At 38.9% G+C, this 23,677-nt stretch overlaps 1 protein-coding gene across 1 annotated transcript in view; it reads right to left on the bottom strand.

The window, feature by feature from the left end:
- Positions 1-23,677, bottom strand: part of TBCD (tubulin folding cofactor D) — a 117,132-nt gene that overhangs the window by 14,741 nt on the left and 78,714 nt on the right. Inside the window, exons 22-32 of the mRNA XM_084273516.1 lie at positions 21,886-21,917; positions 19,741-19,803; positions 19,260-19,336; positions 17,863-17,944; positions 14,680-14,798; positions 14,174-14,265; positions 13,182-13,322; positions 9,360-9,443; positions 7,925-8,083; positions 7,579-7,717; positions 667-788 (exon numbers count right to left, since the gene is read on the bottom strand). Of these exons, the coding sequence (XP_084129642.1) occupies positions 667-788; positions 7,579-7,717; positions 7,925-8,083; positions 9,360-9,443; positions 13,182-13,322; positions 14,174-14,265; positions 14,680-14,798; positions 17,863-17,944; positions 19,260-19,336; positions 19,741-19,803; positions 21,886-21,917 (1,110 nt within the window). The remainder of the gene's footprint in view (positions 1-666; positions 789-7,578; positions 7,718-7,924; positions 8,084-9,359; positions 9,444-13,181; positions 13,323-14,173; positions 14,266-14,679; positions 14,799-17,862; positions 17,945-19,259; positions 19,337-19,740; positions 19,804-21,885; positions 21,918-23,677) is intronic.

The raw sequence follows: 23,677 nt of genomic DNA, 5'->3' as shown, positions 1-23,677 counted from the left end.
AAAAGCAATTAACAATAATAGAAAATATTAATTTATTTTCTAGTATCTAAACAACACGTTCCACAAAACGGATCAGGAGTTACACCACCTTCTCACTACAAGTGATTACCAAAAGAAGCCAACACTCAAGGTATCAGCTGGAATAACTGGTCACGTTTTCCATTTTAACAGCTGAGAAAAGAAGCAAATATAAAATAAAATTGAAAATTCTATTGTCATCGTTTTTTCCATTCTAGGGAGTATTTTCTGTTTTGTTCAAGTTTGATAAGTAAGGCTTGGAGAAATTAATCTCATTATGCAGAATGAGTCACCTTTAGAGAAAAATATTCAATATTATACTTTAAGTATTTGTGAAAAAATATTACCTAAACAAAATGCAGCCTGGGCTACACTGAAAAATGTGCAGCAATATACAACCCCCAGTACTGCATTCTATAAAAGTCCGTGCTTATCACATTATGCCCAATATTAAAGCACAGTAAATGCAAAATATTTCACCCACGCTCCTTTGTTACACATTTACCAAAGGTACTGCTGTACCAAAGACCTGTTTTACAGCAAATTTACATGGGTCAGTTGTACTTCATCTAGGCATATTAACAAAGATGTGCCCCACATCTGACTTCAAAGAAGTTGAAAGATAAAAAACCAAATGAAAATCATTACCGGTCATTCCGCAGGTTGTCCTCAAAGACCTTCAGCAAAGTGTTGCAAAAACTCTCCATAGCACTGGAATCATTCTGAATTTTCTTCATGTAGTCAAAAAGGCTCTGGGCAGAGTACCTGAGCTAGAAGAAGGGAACCTCAAATGAAGGCACAAGGATCAAACTCCGCTGCGACACACAGGAGCACTGACTACGCACAGTTACATGTACCATCCCTGCCTGAGGTGTACACCTGCACCATGAAGATCCCCTTCCAAGAGCAGCTGAGTGAATAAACTCACTATCAGCCTTTGAAAGGAAGACAGTATTTTACTGCCATTAATCCTTTTTTATGGAAGGGTTTTTTTAATACTTTTAAAGTTTTGCCATTGTAGGAAAAGAGACCACATTAAAGCTTCATTATTTTCTTTCTTTTAAAATAAAACATCCCCAAACCACTATGATTATCCTGCTCTACTTCAAACAGTAATAATAATAATAATAATAATAAAATGTTATGGCTCTGAAAGTTAACGAGTACACAAGAAGTTCAAGAGGTAATATTTATTAAACAAGCTGATGTAATTGAAAAACGCAGGCAAGCTCATGGTGCAGGCCACACAAACCAACAGTCAACTCGGGTTAAGAATTAAAAACAACTCAGAAATAATGACTCTTGGTTTAAGTTCATTATGTTAATCAGCCGGTTTAGGAAGATGGCGGGAGGAGGTTTTGGTGCTCATGTTCAAAGCTCAGCCTTCACTCAGCAGTTCTCCCAGGGCCCTGGCGCTCTGGAGCACAGCCCAGGCTGGCTGCTCCTTGTCTGGAAGCCTAGGCCGAACCTGCTCCGTCCAGCCTCAAAGCCTGGGCCTGCAGTGTGGGAGCAGGCAGAGGCTTGGCAGGATCCCCCTTGCCCCCCAGCAGCTAAACGCTGTGCCCTTGAGTCCCTGCAAGGACTGTAGCAGGCTGTACAAACATCACTAAGGACTTCAAATTTCTGGGAGAGGGGGGATTTTAGTTTCCAGGCTCATCCTTTAAAATATTTGTTGACTTCCCTTGGGCATGAGAAGAAAAATATGGGGTTTTTTTGTTACAGAAGCTTCCTCAAAGGAAAATATCTCATCAAGGATGAACATAATCAGATTTCTGAATTTCCCTGTTTCCAGTGTGGAGGATTATCGGTCCTGCTGGGGCTCAGCCAAGGTGCTGAAGGAAGGGAGGGGATGGCCAGGGCCCCTGTAAGAAACTATGGGATACAATGAAGAGGGCTGTGGGAAGGGGAGAGGGGGCAGATCAGTTTTGAAGGATGAACTTATTTTAGTTTTGGTTTCAAGTTTTAAATAATTTTCTGCTGAGTCAAGTAAGCAATAAGTAAGCCTATTCAGTTAGTGGAGACTGTCTTTCTGAAGCTCATGTACAGCATTTTGTTAGTCATCCAAAGGTGCAATCAGTTCCCTCAAAAGATTAACCCTCTTATGAAGAAAGAAAGTAAGAATCAGTATGAGAACTGTTACAAGTATCTTCCTGAAAGCAAGAGAGAGGAATCTCTATTTAAATATTTTATCTAATTTACTATCAGCAACATTTAGGAGTGCATCAGCACAGAACAAGAAGGAACATTTTAGCCTTGAATCAAAACCCAGTTTTCAAAAGCTGTAGCACACTTAACAACAGGGCACACAATCTACACTGCCTGGCAAGCAGTGTGTGTCTGCTGCTGTAACGATTTGTTTGGGAGTGAAACATACTGGGCGATGCAGAAATACTTCTTTGAAAGGGTCCAGCAATCTAAAGAAATTATTCAGATATTCTGCCTTTCAAAATGATAGCCAAAGCCCAGCAAAAAGCATTTAAATATCTGTAAAATCCAGCTATACTAATCAGAAATCCTGAACCGAGCTGAGTGTGGTTCTTCCATGTGCCAGAAGTCATGTTGGTGGGTTTCCCTCTGTGCTGAGTATAAACTGCATCCTTGCTCTGATAGGTCTTTACACAACACACAGCTGTAAGGGAGATTTCTTGAAAATTTAAAGCCTGCTTAATTATTGTATGCTACCCTTTAAAACAATCTCTGCATTTAAGACTATTACATATAAAGGAGTATTTTGCCTTATTACTTTACACTGGCAGAGAACAGTGAGAAGCAGGAGGGTTACATCTGAGTTGAGTCTCAGTGTGCCTTACAGTGTGTATGGTTAACCATGTAATTTTCTCTCCTATTTGTCTTTTAAACTACTATGCAGGTATCTCAGCTTTTCTTAAGGAAAATGTAATTCCTTAATGCTTTTCCTGTAGATTCAAATGACTGAAAGGGCAAGAGTGGGCCCGAAAGAAATGGGAAGCAGAGCTACACATAGGTTGTTCTAAAGCTGTGCAAACCCAAGACAGAGTAGCAAGATAATGAGAAAAACCTGTATAGTGAAGGCAGCATTTTTTCATTAGGAAGTAATTAAACTATATGAAAGTACGAGTGTGGATCAATCATCAGCTAGCTGCTCGGAGATTTCAAAATGGGGCATTTTTCAAATAGCCAGCACAGACCACAGGAACCTTACTGGAAGAACCCCTAACAGGACACCATTAGATAGACAGGTTAAATCCCTATTTCCTCCTGGGATGACCACTCCTTTCTTTTCTCCCAACCTGTAAGCACAATCTATAACCGTTACTGCTCGTATTTGTGGAGATGAGAGTTTCCAAATTCCTTCCTCGCCTATGCCAAACCAAGAACTCACACTGTATCAAATGTGTGACATTTACCTTTCCCTGGGGTTGCACAAGAACTGGGAAAGGAAATTAGGAGGTTAATGGGCTGGAACTCAGACAACTTTGGATAAGAAGGCCTGAGAAGAGGGTTTGCCAAGGCGTTACATCATTTAAGCCATGAGTACGCAACAAAGTGTATGGCATTCAAAGGAACCATTCATTTGATGCTAAAATTTAAGTCCTAAGGATTTTACCTCCTAAACCAGGGGAAAAGCCAGCCCATATAGAAAAGCCTGGTGAGAAAGGAAGAGCCTGTACTGAAGATGTTCAGACTGAAATACCCTAATGGCTATCAGTCTCCTCGGAGCCCCAGGTACCTTAATAGAATTCTGTCTTTGGTGCCTAACGCACCATGAATGGAAGTCAAGCAAGTAACTGCTGGACAGGCCTGGGCAAAGGCAGCATTTTTATATCCAGGCAATTGCTCAAGGCTTCAGTTTTCCTAGAAACATTGCAACACAGAAAGACCTACTGACAGAGTCAGAACATTCCTGTAACACGTGCAGAAGAAACCGTGTTACGCTCAATAAATAACCCCGGTTTTGGATCATTTCTAATCCTGACAAATTTACAGCTCTGAAGTGGCAGTAGCCTATTTTCCCAGTAACTTCAGAAAAAAATTGTGTATCGTTTAAATTTTAGCAGAAGTGAAACCATGTCTCCCTTGTTTTACTTCCAACACTCCTTTTAATGAATCAAATCTTTGGAGGCCAGTAACTCTTAAGACTCAAGTCAGTGATATTTTATGAGAAGTAGTAATACAACCACTCACACTATTTTTCTTTCCTAAAAAAAGGAGGGAAATTATTCTGAAATGTATTTTGCTCTAGAACTATCAACCAAGAAATCTGGATTTGGGGCCTGTTCCTTCAACCTAAATATGCATTAATTTGCATACCATTTGTCACAGTAATCAGCTGCTTTAGAACATCACCTACAAACATCCCAACATTTTCAGCTGCAAGAACACACAGAGCTGTTCCAAGCCCTGTATTTTCTCCTAATGGTACACACAGTCATAAACATTGGCAAACAATTACTCTGTTTTGAGGAAAGTAAAACAGAAATTGTGTAATGGATTTGGCACATACATAATGTTAATAACCATATGTCACAAATGGGCTTTAGTTTCTGTCAGGTGCTGTAACATCCATGCAATTTCCTTGGATAGCTTTGGAACTGGCTACTCCAATTTTACAGGTCTTTGGTAACTCATGCTGGAATCCTGGTACTGGCCTGGGAGAAAGCTTTTAATGGCCAAAATAAATTGGACAGGTTTTTTGGGGTTTTTTTTAAGACTTTACTTAAAATTTCTGTAACATTTTAAGCTGTAATTTTCACTCTTTAAGGAGGGAAGGGAATCACAGAACATTCTGTGCTTTAACAAAATTTCAAATGCAGTGTAGTTGAACAATCACAAGATTATATCAAAATTATATCTCAAGCCCTGAAACTACAGGGTTTGTGAGCAGGAGAAAGACCACCATTGTATAGTTCTGATCTCCATATGCTGAGTGGATTTTTTTATGCAGACATAAGAATTATGCATCATTGTGGGCCAGATATATAATTAGAAGATTCTTCTACACAGAGAAAGTGCCCTTTGAACCAAGGCCATGATGCAGAATGCCAAATCCCAAAGGGAATGACATCTTCTGTTTTTCCAGATCACTTCAAATGCTTAAGCTGTAATTCTTTCAGCAACCATGATGCCACCAAAGCGTTTCCGAGATACCCCACACAGCTCATTTCAGAAAATCTCTTTAAAAAGCCAAACAAAGAACTACTCTTGCTAAATATACTGTGCTGCAGAGCAATTTTAACTATGGAAAAACAGCCACTGACCACTGCATTACAATAGAGCCTTTCTCCAGCTAATTCCCCAAGATGAAAATGACATTTGAACTCAGATTGCCTTGCAGTATACAAGAATCTTCTGACTCTCTAACTTCTATGTCCACATATGATGTGTGCATATATTTAAGTGAAAAGAAAGAAGAGACCACAAGAACGCACAGAGGTTACAGCAAGAACACACATTTGAATAATCTTGTTCCATTATCCAAGATTTTAACAACTGGCTTCTTTCATATGGATTTAATAGGAACAGTTCTTAAAACTTTTCTATTAATGTTTTTAAACCAGTCCCTGGATATTCAATAAAGCATGCTACAGGCTTTGATAGAACAGTGGGAAACACAAGTCATTACAAGATGCATCAATTCTGGTTGATCTTCACATTTTAAGTATTAAATGTAATTCACCACACACTTTATAACCTCTCTAAGTGTAAGCACCCTATACTTTGAGCCTTCCTTGCACTTCCATCTGGCTCAAAGGAGAATTAGGTCATCTTCTTTCTAAAGCCAGAGCCCTGGAGAATATTTTAACCGGAACAAGCCTTTGGCGTTCAAGAAGAATGCAGGGTCACAGAAAGTTAACGTTTCAAAATCATATTTTGAAAACAGTACAGCAGTTTTCTCTTAAATATACTGGCAGATGGTTAACAAGGGAAGGGAGCTAGAAGTAACTGAACTGTTTAGCTTCTCAAAACCAAGCACAACCAGAACTTTAAAAAACAAAAAAAAAAAAAAAAGGAAAGAAGATGAAAATGTTGAATAAGAATTTTCCTCTGACCTTGGTTAGCAGTCAGAATGTCTGTCCCTCCACAACTTCCCTCCCTTTTTATACTTACACAAATAACTTTGGTTTTGCTGGAGCCTCCTATAATTAACTGTGTTTGACCAAAAGCTGAATCTCATGTGCATGCCTGCTATTAAAAAAATCTGCTAAGAGTTACATTGTCTATCCAATAATGACTGTCACAAACCAACAGGCATATGTTTTCAAAGGTTTAAAGCAGCTGTTACTATATAATTAGTTGCCCAGTTAGAAACATTAACATTCTCAAAATTGGTTTAATACATGAGGCTGCCCAGACATGGAATTCTGAGCTAGAGGAATCCCAGAGGCACATGGACATCTCTGGAGCACGAGCCCAGTACCCATGGCACCAGGCAAACCCCATCATTTGGGCACATTCTGAACAGCTCATGGTAAGAACAGAAAGTGGAAGTCGTGGAGACAAGCTTGGAAAGATTACCTCCTTCCTCCTGGGAACCCAGCAGGAGCTGTTCTCCTTCTACAAACCTGCATTGCCCAACACCTAGCACTTTTCTACCAGCTTTCTTAATTAGACATGGCAACCTAAATTAGAAACACTCTTAGACACTGTGGGGTGCTGACTCATGACCTCCCCCTTCTGTTACAGGGCCACTGCAGTTTAAAGATTTAAATGACACTCGAGAATATTCTGCAGGTGGTCTGGTATGTTTCTGCAGTGCCACTTGGTATCAAATCCTGGCCTTACCCCAGTAGTTGTTTTCAGATATTTCATCTTTTGCTACATCAAATAACAAACAAGCCAAACATCCCAAACCCAAGAATTCTGAAACTAGCACGTCAAGCTGTAATATGAGGGCAGAAGGATACCCTAAAACTGTAAGAAAGTGTGGAAGATTTTAGTAGCATGACAGAGTACCAAAACTGGAATCAAGACTGTTCATGTACAGAAGAATGAAACAGAGATTGCAAAGCTCAGAGATTCTAATAGACATCTGAATGATGTTTCTTTGTATTGTAACTCTATGATACCCCAAACCTGATCATAACGTTAACGCATATTGACAACTAATAATTAACACCTTGCATCACTTCCAAATAAAAGAAAACAAGAGAACACAGGTAACAAATGGAAACAGGGATCGACCTCATTTTAAAGGAACAATCACGTTGCATTTAGCCACAGTATTTAGCAAGCTGAACAGCTCTTCCTCTGTTAACAGCTTGGAAAGGTGAGCAAATAAACATAAGAGTTGATTGAGCCAACAGGCTCAAACACTCAGCTGCTTCCATTAGGTCAGGAAATGAGAAACAAAGAGTCCTTAGTCCTTGTTTCCTGCTTGCTCAATCACTCTAGAAAATCCTTTTAATATTAAAAAAATATAATTAAAAATACTATTAGACTTATTTCTTTAAAAAAAAATTCCTCTGAAATTCTCATACAAATAATTATCTGTACTAGCCACTGAAATAGACTAAAGAGTGAACTTTTGTATGAGGTAATTGCATTCTCCTGCCAAACAGGAAAGCCACTCTGCTTTCTTACCGTTGTCTCTGTCAATCCACCCACAGACACCGAGAGACCCAACAGCACATAGTATTGGTAGGATGGCAAACCCAAAAGCTGAGTGATTCGAGGGAAAGCTTCTGCTGCAGCATTCCAGTTCAGAGTTTCCTTCTCTGACCTAGGGAAAGGGGAAGAAAAATTAGTCTTGTATGTGTGCTGTCTTTCTTCTCCATACATTTCTATGATAGCTCCTTGTCTTCATGCAGCAATACTTGTAGTAGGTACCTGGGCACAGAAATTATATCAGGCTGCTTGTTTTAGGTGTAATTGTGTCCATGCATCTTTTTACTTTCCCTGGTTTAGAATGCCTTCTTCAATATATTACCTTGGAAATATCTTCTCTAGCTCTTCTCGATGAGGTATGTGTGGAACTGGAGGGTGGTCAAAATGTAAGAGAGTGAGGAACACAGACCCTGCATGAGCCCGGAATTTATCGATTTTTTCAGCTGACTGTTGGGCCAACCAGCACATAATCTGTTTGCAGCTGCAAAGAAGAAAACAATTCATCACATAATTTATTAAGTAGAATGTGTATTTAAATTGTTGCCATGTATTCTGGTTTAACTCTTTGTAATGAATGTACAAGTGATGTAAGATATCACCAAGGTGATAGAATCTTAAAACTTTGTCTTCCATAAATCAATCAAAAAATGTCATGACATTAATATTACAGAGTATTTAATATTCATACACCACCTTCCACTCAAAAAGATACGAAGGTGCTTTACAATTTCAATGAACTGCTCCATTTCAGACAGAAATAGAGCAGGAACCTTGGAAGAAAAAAAAAAAAAGCAGCACATTTTCAAGTAGAAAACTGCATACATACCAGAAGGGAAGATCTACCCCAAATTTTGTGTATCCCAAATTAAGCACTTCTTCAACTCTGGCTAGTTTTTAACCATATTCTATTTTGCTCATATTCATAACCAAATTCTCAGCTGCAAAATACTATACTCTTTCAGAAAGGACAACTAATGACAGGAGAAGCAGCTAGAATTCCTTCTGTTACAGCAAGACTCAGAATATTTAGAAAATATGATCCAGCTGGCAGGAATGCTTTTCTAAGTTTCTTGTGCATAATCTACATCTGCAACAGAGCAGCAGAAGGGAGCTGCTGGACAACAGGCACTGCTTGAGTACTGTATTCCTACAGAATCCAGTATTTTCCTTCAAAGTGTCCCTCAAAGTTGAGTGTTTATTCAGCTAACTTTTGGGTTAGCACCATTGAGGTAGGTTTTGCTGCAGCTCAACCTTAAAAACTGGTAAGTTTGGGTTTTTTTCCCCACTCTTAGGAGTGCTGTATTATGAAATTAAAAATCAGAGGTGTAAATTATGTTTTTCTGTACTTCCTTACTAATACTTCTGCACAGAAAATAGAAATGAGTACAACCTCATCTCCACATTTAATCGCAATCCATATTAATGATGTGCTGCTCCGGATAAGGAGTCAAATTTGCTTTCTATTCAAGTAAACAAGACTGCCAAGCTCCACAGAGGTGGCAAGTACAAACCAAATCTCCCAGACACTTTCTAAGGTGGGACTGCCAGACAATTTCTCATAATAACCTTAGTTTCTCAGAAAAACAGATCAATATTCTCAGCATCTGGAGGAGCATAAGCTTCATGCGCTTCTATCAAAAGCTCTGCCACACTCAGTAAAGGAGTAAATAAGCAAACAATTTGTAAGCAACACTTTCTTGTATGGACTGGAATGTCATTGTAAGAGATAAGACACAAAAACAGCACAAGTAGCCTACACGTTGGCATCGATCAACTCCGTCTCAGTCTGAACCAGCAGAAGCGTCACTTCCATTAAGCTGGTCATTGCAGCTTCACGTACCCTGTTGAAACAAGAGGGACATCAGTTACCTCAGTGTTTATTTCAATAAATACATCTGCAGTTCAGTTAAACAGTCAAAAAGTAACACAGTTTAAGTGGCTAAATAATAATTAGTTTCATATGAAAAAAAATTAGCTAAAGGAAAACTAGTTTGTGCTTCAAGTGCACATTATCTGTATGATTTTTTGCCTTCAAAATGCTTAAATATGTATCAGTGCAGAAGAAAGACAAAGACTCTAATTTCAGTCAAAACCCAAAATCAATGCACTCCTTTTAACCACAGGCCTTGTCAATACATGAGTTGTTCAAAGTAGTTTCTTTCTTAAGATATGGGCAGCACCATGGCCTATGCTCAAGTGGCTGCATGATCCCACAGACTAGGCACAACACATTCATCACATGAGTCTTGAGCTATTTGAAAAGATATATATGCCCCACTGTGAAAAGATATACCCCTGTATCTGATTTCCAAAGCAAGCTGAAAGAAGTTGCCTATGAATTCTAAAACTGTGTGGGACATTTGTTAGAACGGTGGAAAAGGTAAGTTACATCATTTTTTCCTAAGTAATTTAATACACGTTTGGCAATCTTTCATCAAAGGATGTTTTTTTACTTTTTTCATATAGTATCTGACTCTCAGATATTCGTGTCTAACACCTGTAGACAGATTGGACAAGTCCCAGCAAACAAGCTGTCAAAAGAAACGTGAAGTTTGCATATGGAAAGTAAAGTTAGTTAAACTTTCCCACGATTCCACTACAGAAAGACAAGTATTCCACACCAAAGAAAAGGTCTCTCCAGAAAAGTGGCAATTCTCCCCATATCTTTCCATCTTATCCAGTGGTTTAAAAGAAATAGAATGAGAAAACATTCATATCTGGCAGGCCACAATAATATTTAGCAGCCCACACTTTGCTATGAGAAAGGATTCCCCTTCCCCCTTTAATTTACATGTTTCTTGACTTGAATTTGGCTGGCACTGCCAAAGAAGCTGTAAAAGAATCTGGCGCTCAAAGCACATTTGAATTTTAATGGGTGTTGGGAATTTAATTTCCTCAGGATTTACTTGAAAATTCCCACTTTGTAGAGTTTTGTTTTTAAATTAAGACAAAGACAGAAGGGTAGACAATGGGTATGGGGAACTTCAGTGCTGTTGGATGTGTAAGCTCACCTGAATACCTAATGAGACCTAGCCAGGGTCTTATCTGCTTCAGTATCTCATGTAATTTTGCAAGCAGAAAGCTTAGTATCTTCTTTCCCCAACTCCCACCCCATATGGGTGCTCTTACATTTTCTTTCAATTCCACTGGCATCGATCCTGTTAGTACTGAGTGACAGATCCATTCACCTCCCTCTGGCTTCTTTGGCAGCTGAGGACAGAAATGCCAAGCTTCTTCCCTTGCGCAACCAGAACTCGATCCTTACTAGTTTGCATCCTTGTCTTTTCTAAGTTTGTGATGTCAAACACACCCACATTTCTCTGATTTCTTGTCCTGTGTTGTTATTTCCCTGTCATGTGACAATTTTTACAACCAGTACTGAAGGCTGAGGAGCTGGGTAATGTTAGACAAACCAACATAAATAGCAGCACACAAACATTACCTCAGGCTGGTAAGAGTTGTCTGGATTATTTGCCCTGTGTACTTTTCCAACACATTTGCAAATATTGTAGTGAAGTGCCCTAAAGGAACACAGCTAGTCAATTTAAGAAGTGCCCAACACTAACATGCACAAAATACCTTTGTGCTGCAGAACTAAAACCTTTGCTTTGTGTTCGAAGTCAGAGCAGTTATAAATAACTATTGCCACTCTGCATGGAACTGGTTAAGATCTCAATGACTGACAATGACTTGGTAGAGCACAAGCTGACAGCACTATAAACCACCCAAGGGATGTGACAAGGGAGAACTCCAACATGACACCTACTGCACACACACAAAAAAAATCATAATCACAACTTTTCTTCCTACATAATCCAGGAGTTGGTTATGGGGTGTGTGACAGTAGCTCCCACTCCTTGTTGTGATTACAGATGCACATTCCAGCACCTGCCCTGATCAAGCTATCAATACACAACCCTAAAGATGTGAACGCCACTGAAATTTACTTTTTTCCTCTTTTTTAAAGCTAAACTGCAGCTATCAAATAGAGTAACGATACTGAAGTCATGAGTGAGTAGGAAAGAATTCTAAAACAAATGAAAGCAGAAATTTGAGCCTAACCAAAAAGTTCCCATCTCACACAATGCCTACTTGGCATCATGTGTTATTGTACAGGATTTGAACAGGGATCAGCACGCTACGCATGGCTGCTGGAGCTGAACCCAGCCAATGCACCAGGACGGGGCTGTTCTGCTTGCAGCAGGGAGGAGGGAGCAAGTGACTGAGACTTTTGGCCACATAAAGACGTATAATGAGCAAGGAGTTGTGCACACTCTCCCCTGCACAGTACAGATAACTTCTCTCCACTGTAGCCTTCCCAAGTCGGCAATTACCATCTCAGGTCACAGCCATCATCTGGGAGCTCTGCCAGGTTTGCTATAGCCCCAGTTTACCTAGTTTGGAGCGTTTCACTTCAATAATCCTCTATCCCTCCTCAACTGTGGAGTCTCAGCTACAGTTACAATATAGCAGATGCCACTCAATTCAATTAAAAGGAAATTTATACATATATACTACTCTTGAACACATCCCTACACAGAAGAGGACAGTGCCTGAAAAAATGTCTAAACCAGTCATTTTATACAAACACTCTGCAAAGATATGATTAAAAGTAAACACCAACCCCCCTGGCATGACTTCACACTGTCAGACAACATCTTCTTCAATAAACTGGGAAAATAACAAAATGTTTCCAACAACATTATTTCATAGCAATGCTTTTCAGGCACTCCCCCTCCCTGCCTGGTATGCAACAGAAGCAGAGCCAGATGCTACATCTGAACAACAATTTACAACCTTGAAACCCCCTCTCTATAGCCTTCAGTACAGCACCTTCAGAAATTAAACATGTAGGATGTAAGCCTAGTGCTCTGGTTCATCGGTTTAGAAACTGCCTTTTCAGATGTGTTACCAAACATTCAGATGAATGTGATTTTTTTTATACTGACTCTGCTTTATATGTTTCTATGTTAAAGATCACAAAAATATGACTGCTACAGACTTCATCCTGTACCTCTTCTACAGACTTCACAATAGTAATTATATTCATAATTATTCCTGCAATCTAACAACTGAAATAGCAGAAAACATGAACTTACAAAATAGTCAATAACACCTCACCACAATTTATAAAAGTATTTGTCCCAACAGGTTGTGCAACTGCTCCCTCTCCTGGCAGAAAAGCCCTACAACCCGAACATACGCAGGCGAGTTCCCCACAGAGGAGTAAATGTCTTATTTCAAAGAAACAGAAGTACTGACTGAAACATCTTTATTTTTTACAAGTAACTACATTCCTGATATTCCCTAAAATATAAGAATGTCATCCACAAAACCAGAATAAGGCTGAACTTCAGTTTAAATAACAGTCCCCATCTTCCTAACTTCTGAGGTAAGGGACAAATAAATTCTTGCCATCATTTCCTTTCACTTTCTACTCTTCTTCCTCCAGTGCATTGCTATCTATACTCAAACCTCCAAAAGCCCAGAGCTGCCTATGTCTATTAGGTTTTGAAATGTCAGTTTTAATCAGCAAACACAGCAGCTAAGTTTTAGTCTCCACCTGTAAGGCCTCTTACCATCCTCCAACATCTCCTCGGCTGTCCGTAGTGTAGTCAGTCACACCATTCAGCAGCGTAGCATAGATCTGAGGAACATTATCTCTGCAGATGTATTCTTCCTGGGATCCTTCTCCCTTTACACCTACAGTCTGGCAAACCCTTTAGAAAGAGAACAGAGCAGGGGGAATACCATATTAGCAAGGAGAAACATTAAGATGTTCTGTTGCTTAATGAAGTTCCCCAGACATACAATATTCTGTACACCTATAACACCTGCTCCAAGCAGCATGAAGAGTATTTCTGAGCCTCCTGTACTATAATCTGACCTGAGGATTTCTGATCAGTGCTCAGATTTAGAGGAACATTGGCAAGGCAAAAATCTCAACAGATAATCAGACTGGTTTTATCTCTATGAACTACAAAAAAGAACATGATTCAAGTACCTAGCAGTTTCTGAGCTCTCCTTAAAATGAAGTAAGCAAGAAAAGCAAAGGACATCAGCACAATGAATTTGATACCAACAAACCTCTTCACACTGAAGGCATGGTTAATGTGAAGAGGAGGTTTTTGTGGGGTTGTTTGCTTATACTGTTAACATTAACAACACGGTGGCAGGTCAACACAGAAAATATTCCCTTAGAAGGAAATAAGATTTCTTTAAACCAATTCAGTCTTCTCATTAATAAACTGGGAAAAAATCCCCATATATTCTTTGTCCTTGTTAAAGCTCACTAAAACATAGCCCAGGAGAAAGGTGAACTTAAAAATATACTCTAGCTGTCCAGTTCATGAATTTAAAAGCACCCACACACCATGACAGAGTGGTACTCCATCCTCCAGTGTGTGACAATCCTCTAAAGCAAAGATATACTGAATAAAGGAGATGCACACAGTCCCACAGTAAAAATGCATCACAGTGTGACTGATTTCAAGAACCACTCTGTAACAAGATGAGGTGAAAACACTGAGAAAGAATTAATGCTAGACAAAAGTAAAGATGATTAACATACTTTGCAATTGCTATTAGGGCATCCCTTCTGGATTCTGCAAAGCTCACATCTGCAGGAGATATTAAGGTAACCTTTCTCAAACCTTCCAAAACCTGAAAAAAACATATAATTTGATATATTTATTATTTGGGGTTTTATTATAAATGTTTTATTATTTATGACAAATCTTAAATGCACGTGGCATATTAAAATGAGCTCAGTCACATATGAGAGAACTCAGCAGTCAGCAGTGTTTGGTTTCTCATCATGACCTGTCAGCATGCCTCACTCTTCCCTTTGGATAAATGTTCCATGGCAAAAGGATAATTCAGTCCCTGGCTTTTCCTTTAACACTACTAAAACTTTAATTATCAGAATCTATGGCAAGCTAAATCATCATGATTTTCTGGAGTTACTGTACATTACAACTGAAACCCCTTATAAATAACAATTGTTATTTATCTGACTACAATCCATTCAGAATAGTGTGTGCCTTCTTTCTTATGACAGTGATCGTATTTTCTCACCTGCTGGAGCCTGCCCTTCAGCAGAGATCTTGGAAGGGCCCCAAGAGCTCGTGAAAAGCCACAACGAATCATTTTCTCTGTGTTTTGTAGTTCTGAAACATACCGTGTCACCAGCTCATCTAGAAAAAAATACCATTGCAGCGTGTAAAGCAACTACCACACCATTATCATTACATATTTGGCTAAAAAACCCCAAAACTAGTAGAGATCCCCCAAACAGAGAATTTTCTAATCCATTAAACTAAAATTTTAAAATTCATTTCCTACAGAAAAAATAATAGTTTTAAGATCTTCACTGTTAAATGAATGAATTCTTATTTTTTATATATGAAGTCAGATTTTTTAGATAGACTAATCCTAGTCATTACAATTTTTTAAAAATCCAAAGAATAAGTATGAATTTAAACATAAACAGAAGGGAACAAGTTATGTATTTAGAGATCATCATTTTCCATAGTTTGACAAGTGCTTTGTGTTAGGAAAGAGATCTCCCTGGCTACATTAAGGTCAGTTATTCAACAGTCTTCCCCAAAAGAAGTCTTAATTGGACTCAGGGTTTAAACATACACAGAGAGCACACCTAAGCAGTAAGTTCATCTATGTCACTTTTATATGGAGACTAAACTAAAGCTAGGCTTTTTGCAGGAGAAAGCTCAAAAAGAAGTGACCACTGTGATGCCATGCTTGGGTTCTGTGCATTGTTACATAACAAAACCCAGACAAGGGTTCTACAAACCAGAGCACAGAGAAAAGGAAAAATGATAAACTGATGGAGAGGGAAGAAAAGGAAGCTCAACAATGAACTGACATGAAGAAGAATATGAAGATGAATGAGAAAAAGAGAAAATAAAAATGTCAGGAATCTGTTTTTTCTGTGTAGTCTTTTTCACAGACAAGAATACTGCCTTTACCAGATTTTTCAGCTACTATATTAAACTCTTCTATACAATGCAAAGAAACACAAGGCACTCCAGAAAAACTAACAGCAACCAAGGTAGCTGCAGTAAACCCCACCGTGGTTCCAAAGGAGAAAGGTGGTCTTGTTAATGGCTTTAGTGAATATGCACTTTTTAATCCTCAAAAGAAAGAATCAGAGATCCTAGGAAGATTACATAATTGTGGCACTGCTTACTGTCATCTAAGATTTAAATGGTTGAGCAATATTTGTTAGAGGAAGAAAAAACAGTTACCATAAGAAACTACACATTAATCACAACTTTTTCAATGCCTGTGCAATCAGCAGGTCTCAACTGGTTCCTCACATCAGGGAACTAGTTCCCTGTCCAGAGGTGAGCAATGCCTTCATCTAAGCTCATCTATTGTTTAAAAATTTCCAAACTACTGGAGTGTAAGCCAGTCTTGAGTCCACAGGAAGATGCAATGCTTGCTCAGACAGCAGGATGATCTTAGACAGCAGGACTACGACAGTCATCCCTTCGATTGATGTAAATTTAAGATTTATATTTTGGCCAAATGACATAAAATAAGACATAACAATTAGCAAACAAGCAGCCCTTTACTTATAAGTGCTTAATAATTATGCTAGCAAGGGTAATGCAAATGTTAATATTCTTCTTAAAGTCTTCAGGTTCATTAAATAACTTGGCCTATGAAGTGAATATAATATTAATTCAACACAACCCATTCTGAAAGAATATTAGAAGTCATCAAAACCATCCAGAGCACAGTAAGACAGAAAAAACAAATCAAAGAAAAGGTGAAAACAGAGTCAAAAGTAGTGATCCAACAGAATTGCAGTCTTACAGGGAGAGATTCAGAATGCAACTCATTCAATTATCTTTGGTTTCTGTTTTCATTTTAATCTGTTAAACCACAGTGGAACACTGGTTACATTTTATAAAATACTCTTTTTTTATTTTGGGTCTAAATCCCTTAATGGTGTTCAGACCTTCTTTAACTGACTTAGTAAAGGCACCTGCATCCTCACAGAACATGCTCTGCACTGCAGCTCCACACATACTTGCACACCGCAAGACACTACAGGGAGGATTTTTGAGCAGGGGTTTTCAATCTCACAAACACACAGGTTTTAGCAGTCAAGAAATACATCATTTTTACTGGCACAGGGATGAAATATTAATTGTTTTTTTCCTTTTAAAAACACTTGTATATATTAGGCACATTTATTACTGTGCCTAGAAGAGACTTTAGAGAAGTACAAGACCAAAGAAAAGCAAAATCAAGGCAGAGCTGTCTAGATACTTTTTTAGAACATAAAAATCACACCAGGAAGTCTTAAAAAAAATTCTGCCTATAACTACAGATCTGGCTCTAATTATGTCCCTAGAGACCATCGTGGCTACAAGCCAGAGGAAAAGTTAGCCTAGAATCTGGGCAGGGGGAGAAACTTCACAGGCATCTAAAAGAGTACAACACACACAGCCACATCTTCATGTTCTTCCAGTACATCCTGGATTTTGATGTCTGTCTTGAGTTTTCCAGTCCACTTCTACAGAAGCCTGAAAGTTCATCCTTGCATTAAATGTAAGCTTTTAATTAATCCTTCAACTCATTTTTAGCCACCTTCATTTGATTCAGCATCATCTCCTCCTGCCCACAGACTGTTCCCCTTTTACAAAACATTACCATTTCCTGGGGTTGGTTTTTTTTTTAATGTCTCTGTACCATTTGCTACTTGAAAGAAAGGTCCAAGAAAAGCAGAGAGAAAAGAAGATATTGATTCATATGGTCCCACCAGAAGTTTGAGCTACTCCTGTACTACAGATCCAAATCCAAACAGATGAGGTTTCCTACACACATTTACATAATCTCTGGGTGTCCTAGCTATCCTTCTCCTCTTATCCCATACCAATTCTTCATCTTTAAGTCTAACATGATATATGGCATATAGTTTATCAAACTATGGTGTGAGAGTCTCTCAATTAAAAGTTAGGATATTCTTTGCTTCTTTGTTTTACAGGATGGAATAGAAAAGCAATATGGTTTTCCTAATATTATTATGGTGCCTTGCATTCACCTCCAGTCTAAACCAAGCAAAACCCTAGAGACATCTAGACTGACAATTGGTTTTATCAATTTCCTGAAACATTTTAAGTTCCTTTAAAATTAGCAACACTCCTCCCCATTCGATGCAATACTGCCAAAGCACAAGTTAGGTCCAGCCCAATATTTTCTGCCTCTACTGTAAACATGAGTCATTACCCTGTAGAGCTGGATCAGCTTCTCCCTGTTCATTGATGTAATATTCATTACACAGCGCAGCCAGTGCAGAGACTGCAGACTCCTGTAACAAAAGGAAAACTGTGAACTTGATGTATTTACTAAGTTCATACTGTGTGAAAGCAGTGCATAGAATTAAAAGGTTAAAGAAAAAAGAGTGGGTTTAAAAAAAAAAACAAAATAAAACACCACTCCCTTCAGCTACTGACATTTACTTTCTATTTATTTCTTCCAAATACAGGTTTAGAGTACAGTTGAACAGGAAACCTTTGTAAGAAAAAAACCAGATTCTACTCTTACTCCTTCAAAAGTACCAGTAAGCTAAATTAGTATTTAAGACATTATAGTAATGTATCAACTGTATTTATAGTTTGGTTGCAAGACCCCCTGGAATGACACAGTATTACAAAATAAAGCAGTCGTTATTTAATCTCAGGATGTTGATATCAGATTGATCAGAAACAAACTCTATTTCCCCAGAAAGCTATAGAAAGAAAACAGGAAAAAGAGTTAGACTAAAAGCTATAAACAAAACTCCCAAACCATCCAGTATCATAATCCTTGTGTCTCCATCTAAATTGGTAGAGAGAAGGATCAAAGGTGGTGTCTTATGACCGAACCTCCTAATCATTAGAGAGGTTCCAGTCACCAATACAGAACACAAAACTAATACAGCTGCAGTTGCAATAAGCATGTACCAAGCTATCTCATAAAATCCATGAAGCCTTTAAGAGCACAAAACAACTGTCATGGTATTACTCAGGACAATGAAAGCAAATAACTGGGGGTTGGACTCAATCATCTCTGGAGGTCCCTTCCAACCACTACAGTTCTGTGATTCTGTGAAACAGCATGTAACACATCCATTGATGGACTTGATATTCAGAATAGCTTGAAGCACAGTAGAAGGATTTGCAACAGAGTTTAACGGAAAATTTTTGATCACATCAATGTCCTCACTGTCAGTAAACAGGCCTGTGGGACACCAGGCCTAAGAACAGCATCCAGAGATTCTTTCTGATTCTCACATATTACAGGTACACCTAAACAGAAGCAAACCATCCTATCACTGTAACCATGCACCTGACAGTAAGTAGCTTCAAGCAACCATCAGCAACTACTCGCCACCAGCCCACTGCTCATGCCAGCACCTGTCAATTATTGTGCCCAAATGTATGTACCAAAGCAACCCTCGTTCCAGCTCTTCAAGTATTCATCAAAAAGGTCCCATTGAATTTTGAGGATTTTTTTTAATAACCCTTCTTACCAATCTAAGAAACAAATCAATTAAGTTCCATGAAAAATAACCCACCAATTAAAGCAAAAATATTTCTATTTCTCTTTAACATGACTACATGAAGGAGGAGGAACTGTTCTACCTTTATATGCTGTTGTGCACCACTTGAAATAAGAGGGAGACTTCTCAGACTGTCATTTATTAACCACTGCCAACCACCTGAAATAGCAAGGAACAAAAATAGTTTCATTTTTCTTACTTTCTGAACTTCAACATTCTCTGTTTTATTTTTTGTAACTAATACATATTGACATATTTCCTTGGTTTCCCTAAATAAACAAGGTTGTGATTCTCAATGAGTATAGCTATGCTATACTACGTACTTTGGTTTACCATGTACACGGCTGGTAAGGCTGAAAACTTGATAGGAAAATATTAACAAACAGCTACAAATATATCTTTAAGTAACATCACAGCCTGATGCAGAGTTTCTATATCTTTGATATTTTTTTATTTGTAAGGCCACCCAACCATACTAATCTTGCTTCTTTGAAAAACATCATTTTTTAATACTTAATGAGTAATTACTGAGATAATGGAATTTTATTTAAAATATGACATACCAATTATTGGATCTCCTCTAAACGGCATTTTTGATAGCGACAACTTTTCAATTAAAGTGCAGACTGTAAGAAAATAAATTTGATAAGTGAGTAAACACACACAAAGAAGAGACATCGCAGCCATTTGGAACATACACCACAGCAGGTTACAGTAGCATTCATTTGAAATTGAAGACAATTTGCAATTAGAAGTCAAAATATGTGAAGTTACAAACCAGAAGGAAATTACACCTGTGATTCTTACCTACAGAAATAGCTACAGTGCAGGAACTGTTCTTTGACATGAGTTAGTCCCACTATTCACACAGATGTGGTATTGGCTGCATGTTTTTCCCCCTCTGCTATTTAAGGTGCATATGGACATACCAGCCTTAACTGGCTATGGAGTATGGCTGATAATAAACCAGCTTGGACAAGGATAATACTACAGCTGCTAAAAAAATATTCAAATATATATCTATGAAAGGTTTTTTGGCTTGTTACTAGTATTTTTTCAGTCTTCAAGGAGTAATGCACAGAGCTGGATCTATAAAACTGGACACAACTTTATTTTCTTTGATACTCAGAATATGAGAAATTGTAACTTAAGTAATAGTTACTATTCTGAAACTATAAACTTAAAAGGGTTCTCAACTTACAAAACGACTTTCAGAAAGAAAGCATTTAGAATCTATTTTGGAGAATTGAGGTTAACACAGTAAACACAGCAAGCTTTTACTACACAACACATTGACCACACAGTTCAAATGAAAAGGCATCTACAGTATCTTTCAGCTCCTGGTGTTCAGTTCAAATAAAACAGGTCACTGTATGTCCATACTCACTATCTGGCTGCTTTAGAGTTGGTGGAGAGGAGGGAGGGGAGACAATAAGCTACTACGTAACGCCATCTTTGTGTTTTCCTCTCCTCCCATAAGTTAATCTTTAAATCTCACTCCGGGCTCTGTACACAGTTCATCATCTTCTTCATTTATAATCAACTTTGCTGGGCTTCAAATCTACTCCTGAATTCCAACCTCACTATGGTAATGTCACACAGTCAGGCTCCCTGTGCTCAAGCCCATTCAACGCTGTATGTCAGCTGCTTTGTTCTAATATTCATTCACAGACAGGGTTAAGTACACTGTGACTAAACTCAAGTCTCTCAAGGTTCCTCCTTAGCTCTCTAAGCTTCTTTCATGCTCTATTGTGGTTGAGACCATCATCTTCATTAGACATGCAGGCAATTTGTGGAATATTTTCAATTCTTCTCTTATTTCGCCTACACAGTTGTACCATGCCAAAACACTGTCATCTGTGCTTCTACAATCCTCTGAAATGCTCCACTGCTCAAAAGCTAAAGCATATTAAGCACCCCAACCCAATATTTCAGCTTTATCATGTCATGAGACTGCACACTCGAAGACTGCAGAAATATCCTCACCCACTTCTCCCCTATCACCCTTCCACCTTGGTACTCAAACTCCTTTACCCACAACGTTAGGATCACATCCTCGTATCTTCAAAGCCAGAATCTGCTCTGCCTTCATTCAACCTATGAGCAGGAAACTCACGCTGGCATCATTTCCTCACCCACCCAGGGTACCTAGATGGGCACTTTCTCCTGCAGTGCCCCTCCTTTTTAAAGTGGCCCTTTATGTAACAATCTTCAAAACCCACATGAACCCATCATCCTACCTGAGATACCACCCTTTCCACAAACTGCTGTTTATATGGTCTTTATTCTTCACCTTTGCACACGTACGTATCATGATCATAACATTAGTTACAAGGAGACAGATGTCATCACATCTGTCTTAATGGACAGATCACATCTCTTCTGGAGAGGAATCTGAGTAAATCCATGAAGGCAGCCAGGTCAACCCTGAAGAAAGTTTATCATGTGCAACAACAGGAAAGAATCTGTGACATAAACCCAAGAACTACCTGCAATTCTTACAAAACAGGGTTATTCACAGTTGTGCTGGCAACCAATGTCCTGGTGTACCTGTCTTCCGATAGGCAACCAAACTGTATGTTTTTAATTACTGTGCACACTTTATTTATGCATTCAACAGAATGTATGCAAAAGAAACTGGAAAAAAGTAAATGGAAGAACTCATTACTGCACACGTTCTGCTTTCATGCCACAACCATGATACTTACCAGCTGGTCTCATCAGTTCTCCACCTAAACCCCTGCAAAGCACAAAGACAACCTTCAGAGAACAGCACACCACATGCAATCTGAGAGCACTGCCTAGTGTGAAAAATAACCCACCTCAAAACCATTTCAGAATGAAAGCAGATGACAAAATACCTGCAGCTCTGTATGTGGCCATCTCTAAAATACTTCTTTTTAAATAACCTGTTGGCTTGAGCTTGCTACACAACCTTCCTGAATATTCAGCCCAGTCTTTCTAACTTTTAATGTGTATAACAGAAGACTGCCAAGCTCATTCTGCTTTTCTTTTCACTTGCTCCAGAAGCATTCCAAACCTGTGGGACTCGCCACAGGCCTCTGCTGTCATAGACCCTCTATGAGTTTCTGCCTTCCACAACCCAAAAGCAATTGAATACAAAAACTTAGTCTCTGGAACACAGATGCGACATAGAAACGTCACTGAGCAAATCCCATTTCACAATCATTAACTGTTTTACTTTCCTGGCATGTTTCTCACTTTCTCTCTTCACCCTCCCCTTCCCAGCTAAAGCCAGGTAACTTTGCATTCAGCACAAGTGAGGTAAAAACTTCCAACATATCAGAAAAGGGAGAGAAACAAATGGCTCAAGATGCTTGAAGACCCTCCTGATGTAAGTGTGTGTTCCACAGGGATGGTCTCAGGCTTATCCAGCCCAGTTTTCTGTCTGAATGTCAGCTGGGCCACTGACTGCACCCAAGGAGAATGTCTGACCTGGACAGAAAGTGGGGAAGAGGGGGAAGCATCCTGGATGTGGCAGGGCCTGTTTCTAGTCTTCAGCCTCCCATGTCTCCGGGCAGAGATGTCTCCTCAGGCTGCTGAGCAACGTCTGCTGGCTACACTGATGTCCCCAAGGTACTGTCAGCACTGCCTGGGGTGTCTGCTCAGTGTCACCTTCTGTGGCTTCATTTTTCCATTTTATGAACCTCTGACCCCTGCCCTTCCTTTGGATATTTCCTCCCTTAACTTTTTGTCTCCCTTTGCTTCTGCTTGAGTATTTCCTCCCTGAGGTGTGCCAAACCCTTAATCACCTGGTTGTATGGCCATGCTCTGGCAGAAACTCCCAGAAGGGGGAGGAACAACAAAGGCTTTTTTGTTTAGTTGCTTGGGTGTTGGTTTTTTTTTAAAAACCTTTTCTTCCCTCCTCTCCTCCTCCCTCCCCACAATAAAATTAGTAGCTCTGCTCAGAAGGCAAACTTAGCAGCCCTAACAACACTTATAACTTTGTTCTCCAATTTACCCTTTTATATGAGCTTCAAAAGACTAAACATTTTAAACAAGTTTTTCCATTCATACAGGTAGGTGCCTCCTGTAACATGCACTGGGTTTTTGACAGCTCAACATTTTCATTGGGTTTTCAGGTAACGCAGTGACACTAACCCCATGATATTCACATTTGCCATAGATCAGTGGTGCTTCCTTTAATTGGGAAACTTGCTTTTGACAATATATTAAGCTTAATGCAATAATCCACAGCTCAGTTTATCATTGTAGGAAACAAGCACAGACTCCATATCCCCATGCTGATAAGGTCTTTGTATTATCTACCCCACCTTCCCACCATGTTGTCTGCTCTCCAGCTTCTAAAAAATTTAAATTAGAAAACAAAGAAGCAATGCAAAGAGTTGAGACAGCAGCAAAAACAGAAGAATGATGTGGCAAGTCTTGCTTTCTCTTCAACGTTTCCCTTCCCCTTCATTTTGTCCTCACCCATTCTTTGCCTTTTGTCTGTTGTCTTACTGCAAAGGAGTATAAAAT

Source organism: Gallinula chloropus (genome assembly GCF_964237585.1).
Source record: "Gallinula chloropus genome assembly, chromosome: 20".
Taxonomy (NCBI): Eukaryota; Metazoa; Chordata; class Aves; order Gruiformes; family Rallidae; genus Gallinula; species Gallinula chloropus.
The sequence above is the reverse complement of the archived record's forward strand: the minus strand, read 5'-3'. Positions and strand labels throughout refer to the sequence as shown.